This window comes from Phaethon lepturus, unplaced genomic scaffold (genome assembly GCF_000687285.1).
Source record: "Phaethon lepturus isolate BGI_N335 unplaced genomic scaffold, ASM68728v1 scaffold22448, whole genome shotgun sequence".
NCBI lineage: Eukaryota > Metazoa > Chordata > Aves > Phaethontiformes > Phaethontidae > Phaethon > Phaethon lepturus.
Window position 1 is genome coordinate 14,739 of NW_010557205.1, and position 5,058 is coordinate 19,796.

Here is a 5,058-nt window from a genome sequence, read left to right on the forward strand (position 1 = left end):
CTCTGGGTGAGCCCGCATGGCCTCGCCGGCTGGTTTGGGAAGGTCGCGCATCCACAGCCCGCTCAGAGTTAGCAGAGGGACAATTCAGCTTGGACCCACCCCGTTTTGACCACCACCCGTGAGGCTCAGGCAAGCCCAGCGGCTTGGCTTTGCAGGATGCTGCCCACTCCCCCTTTGGGGTCCAGATTGCACCGACCGCTGCCTGCGCTGGCAGGCACCCACCGCGACGCCTGCCCGCCTCCAGCAGCTTCCCTAAAATACACCCCCGAGCACCTACTACCACAAAAAGTCTCATCCCACTTCTCCCATCAACACCGCATCGGGACAGGAACCACCTTACCTGGATGCCGCGATCTCCGCTTTCTGCTTGGCGATGGTGGCCGCCCGCTCGGCCGCCTCGACGGCCCGATCCACCTTCTCACGGATCTTGCTGGCCCGCAGCGGGATGAGGTTCTTCCTCTTGCCACTGACCAGGATGTTCTGCTTGTACTTGCCCTCCTCCTTGGTGCCGTCGGGGAAGGTCATGCAGCCATAGCCGTGGCGCTTGTTGTTGGCCCATTCTCCCTCGTACTTCAGCCCGTCCGAGCGTTGGCTCACCCCGAAGCCCGACCGCTTGTCATTCTTCCACTCGCCAACATAGATCTCGGTGGTGGTGGCATCAATGTCGTCTTCGATGACGGAGAGCTCGGCTTCGCCCTCGCCCAGGCTGATGGTGGAGTTGATGTCGCTGGCGGTGGAGCTGACTGTGCTCATCCCGGCTTCGCTCCGGAAAGAGCTCTGCTTGCTCCGCTGGCTGGCCAAGGAGCTCTTGGACTCGGACTTACGAAGCTTGAGCCCGCTCAGCAGCGACCGCCGGAAGATGCCCTTCTTCTTGCTCTTGAGGATCTCGGCATCGCTGTGGGCCATGAGGACGAAGCCACCCCGGGAGACGGCAGGGCTGCCAGCCACCGCCGGCGAGGAGTCGGGGTGCAGCGCCGTGCCGTTGGTGTGCTCGCTGCGCAGGGAGTTGATGGATGTCCTCAGGGGTGACCTGATAACCGCAGCCATGCCGTAGGGAACGCTCTGCCGGACCCCGTAACCCTGGCGCATCCCTCCGACCCACTGGCCCTGGTATGTCCCTGGGAAGAGGAGACAAAAGCAAAGAGGGGTTTCATGGCATGGCATCCTGTGGACCGCTAACAGCATCAAACACCTCTGCGAGCCCTTCGTTAGCGGGAGCAGCTCTGGATCCCAGGCCCATCTCCGTGACAAGGATTGTGGGAGGAAAAAGATAACGTCTTGCTTGGGTTGCAGGCCTGCACCCCAGCCGCAGCATGGAAATATTAGAAACCAGTCAAGGCACCACCGAGCGTGGAGCAATGCTTTGAGGAACTGCCCCTTAGATCAACCCCTAATTTGAAAGGGAAGGAAGGGGGGAGACGGGGTAGGGGAATCGTTATCCGAGAGCAGACTCCGATGCTGTCCACGCTGCTGGAGTGATCAAAGTGGATGGTATATTACAATGCATTTATTTATATACATAGTGCCTTTCATCCGGCGCCTAGCGGAAGGGAGCGGCTGTATAGAAACAAAGGCCTCGTGGGGAGAGATCCATTTGGTTATTCTCCTCGGAAATGTGCCCCTGTTTGAACTCCTACATTTGCGTGGGCCCTTACTGGAGGTGCTTAACCGGCCGTTAGCGGGATGAAACGCGCACGGGTTCTCACCGCAGCCCCGGGGATGGGGGGGACGAGAAACCCAACCAGCCCGGGAAGCACAACCAGAGCATAACGCCTGCCCTGTGCACCGAACGGCACGGTGGTAATCTGCCCGGGGTTTATAATCCCTTCCCCTCCTGCAGCTCGGCGATTAGCACGCTTTCTCATTTTATCCCCGCTGGTTGAACTGAGGGGCTTGTTTTTATTCTTAGGTCAGCTTAATCTTTTCTGCACTAGCTGGAGATGCAGTGATTCACCGCCCGCCTAAGCTCTCGCGGGGTGGACTGATGAGACCGAGGACGGCTCCTCGCCTGGTACTGGTGCTACTGGGATGCTGCGGCTGGTCCCAGTGCTGCCTCCCATCCCCGGACGGCGATGCACAGAGCGGGGTCCCGTGCCGGGATGGGCACAGGCAGCACCTTGCAGCATCGGGCTCTCCTTTCCCTCCAGTCCTACTCCCGCATGCCAAGGGAGTCTTTCAAAGACTTGCTGGAATAGTGAACCCTGTGGGAATCAAACCAAAACGGCCCCGATGAAAATGGCCTGGATGGTTAGCAGGCTCAGTCTGATAGGGGCTTTCCACCCCTTCTCTGCACAAGATGCTCTTTGCCCTTAGCAATCAGGTCACGATTCGTAGACATGAGCAACTCGTCGGGTCCACCTGAGCCAGCTCTTTTGGCTGCAAAAATACTGTTCCCTGAGACCTATCCACCTTGCTGCAGCACTTTCCCTCTTGACACTTTCCAACAGCCCAGCAGATTGTTAAAATGGGCTGTGTTGGCTGTCCTCATCCCCAGCCCAGATAAACCCCACTCTCGCTGCAAGGAGTGACCCCAGCCCTGCAGCTACGCAGCTTTTTGCTCCGTTTCATTCCTCATCCTGATCCTACTCCCAGTCCCCCGGGCTCAGCGGTAGCTCTGGAGATGGGTACGTGCTGGAGCAGCTCGCACTGAGCACGGGAACTGCTTCCTGAGAGCGTGAAACCAGCACCAGCTACATTTTGGGGTGCACTCTGGGGTGCGCTCTGGGGTGCCCTACCTAATAGCCACCAGCACAACTCTCCTGGGCCTCGGGCACCCTTCCTGATGTTCCTGTGCAAGCAACCCCCCGAGGTGCTACCTTATCTGGGTGGCAGCCCTGTGCACCCCAAAAAAACGCCAGCTCCAAGCTGGGGGACCCCACGAAGACTGCCGTGGAGGCGGGACATGGAGAGGCAGGGCCAGGCGGGCAGGATTTGCTGAGGATTTATAGGATTAGGACCAGGGAGGGAGGCAGAGCACTGGGATTACGGCAGGTACCGGCAGGGCAGGGCGAGGAGGTGGTGGCAGTGCCGGTGAGGAGCAGGATGGGGGACAGCTGGCAAGACGGCTGGCAAACAGCTCAGAGGGGACATCAGACATGTCCTGTGGTTGGGTGGGAGCAGTGAGTCTGGCTTGCCCCACAGCAGCCCCAAGAACAGGCAACAGCCATGCACCCACGGCTCTCCCCATGCCCAGTGGCACCCTGGCACGGTGCCTGTGGCAGGGAAGAGCCCTCCAAGCCATCCATCCATCCCCTGCAGACCTGGCACCACCTCGCTCCCCTTTCCGGCTCCTTCCCAGAGCATCTCGCCAGCACAACCTGCTGGGGGTGATGGGCAGCCCCTGGGTGAGAGAATTCCCCGAGCACTCCAGCAAAGGGAGCCCCCAAGATGGCTCGGGATGTCCCGTGCTCAGCCTCTCCCCTAGAGATGGATTCTATGGGTTTCAGGGAGGGATGCCAGTGTGGGCAAGGGGATAGGGAGAAAAGGTCCTGCACGAGATCCGTCAAAGCCTGCCCTGCCCCAGTCCTGGGCTCCCTTTCCCTTGGCTGAATCCCTTGACCTCCCCATCTCCTAGCAAATCTGCAGCTGAAAGACAAACCGGATTAAACTGAAGCACCGTAAGGCACGCAGGGCCCTTTGCTGAGAACCAGAGGCAGCGGCAAAGCGCAGAACGACGTGCGACGCGCTCCGCACTGCTCAGCTGGAGCAGAGGCGGCAAATCGGTCGCAGCAGGTTGCAGCTGCAGCGAGCGCCGGTGCGCATCGCCAGCGAGGCAGAGGTGCCCGGGAAGCCGTCGTCTTTGCATGGCCTCAGAACCTACTCCTAGAATTGCAAGGCTGCCAGGAGCAATCGCCGCATCTCCTTGGCAAGGCGGATTTTTCTACGCGGAGGATGCAAGGGCTCGAGGAGCCATCCCAGCCAGCCAGCCCGTCCTGCTTCTCCCCTCCCAGCATCACGGAGCAACTCCCAGCGGAGAGCAAAACCCAAGCCCCAAGCCTGCTTTCAGGGGTGCCGTTTGCTCTCCTGGTCGCTTCCCCGCTGGAGGCAACAGCATGGATCGCTCCTGGAGGGCACAGTCACCTCCCCAGTGGCCACCAAGACAAATGGCCACTTTCACGGCCACCAGCAGATCAAAGAGCTTCCTTCCAGGGAGCTGAGTCTGTCCTTCCTCACCCAAACAGCACTCCTTCCTTCATCTGACTTCATTATGTTTCAAAGCCCTAAATATCCCAGGATTTGGCCATGAATACTGGAAGGTCTCAGAGCCATCTGATCTGCATTGCTAAGCGCTGTCACTGCTCAGCTTAACCTCTGTCCCCTAACATTTGCAGATATATGCACAAAGCTTAATCTCACAAGGAGCCGGAAGACTCTTTCTCCCTGCGGAGGAAACAGGATTTTACGATTTTCCACTTTAGGCGCCAGGATGGACCGGCTCTAGCTGCTTCAGAGCTAGGGAGCTGAAAAGGGCGCATGCCACGGGAAGCCCAAGCCGTGGGGACGTAGGATGGGGCTGGGTGTAACAGGACAAACACGTCTGATGCAAAAGGTCCCCAGTCTGATCGGCTGAGGTGTTGAACGGGGGTCCTCAAGGCCTTCAGTGCAAACGTAGAGAGCTGAGCACCTCCCAGGATCGGGGCAGAAGAGCAGATGCCCTCTTTAACTGCGTGCAAGAGGGGGACCAGCCTCCGTTGGGACGGGAAGCGGGGAGCCAGCCGGCGCTGCCGCGATCCTAGCCACAAGCTGATTGCATTGCCCGAGCCGCGGCCCTGCGGAAAAGAGGCAAAGCCACCGTGATGGGGGAGAATTGCTGGGGAGGGAAAGGGGCCAGCCTCTTCCCCCCAGCCATGCAGGTCACTCTTATGGATGCCTCCAAGATGCCACAACTGTCCATCCCACTTCTGCGTGGCTCTTTTGGGCAAAAAGGACAAAGAGCAGCCAGGAAAGTCTTGGACATGGACAGAAAATCCTCCTGAGCTAAGTGATTTGGGACTTACTATGGTAATACAGCCGAAGCAGCAGCCATTTCTGCGTTGTAACTCTTTCCTTACTATCAAC

At 59.1% G+C, this 5,058-nt stretch overlaps 1 protein-coding gene across 1 annotated transcript; it reads right to left on the bottom strand.

The window, feature by feature from the left end:
* Positions 1-340: 340 nt before the first annotated feature.
* Positions 341-1,118, bottom strand: LOC104625157 (junctophilin-3; the record flags this gene model as incomplete). The annotated part of the gene is made up of 1 exon (XM_010292711.1): positions 341-1,118. A coding segment is annotated over one exon (778 nt), but the record flags the coding sequence as incomplete, so codon positions are not given.
* Positions 1,119-5,058: the final 3,940 nt, after the last annotated feature.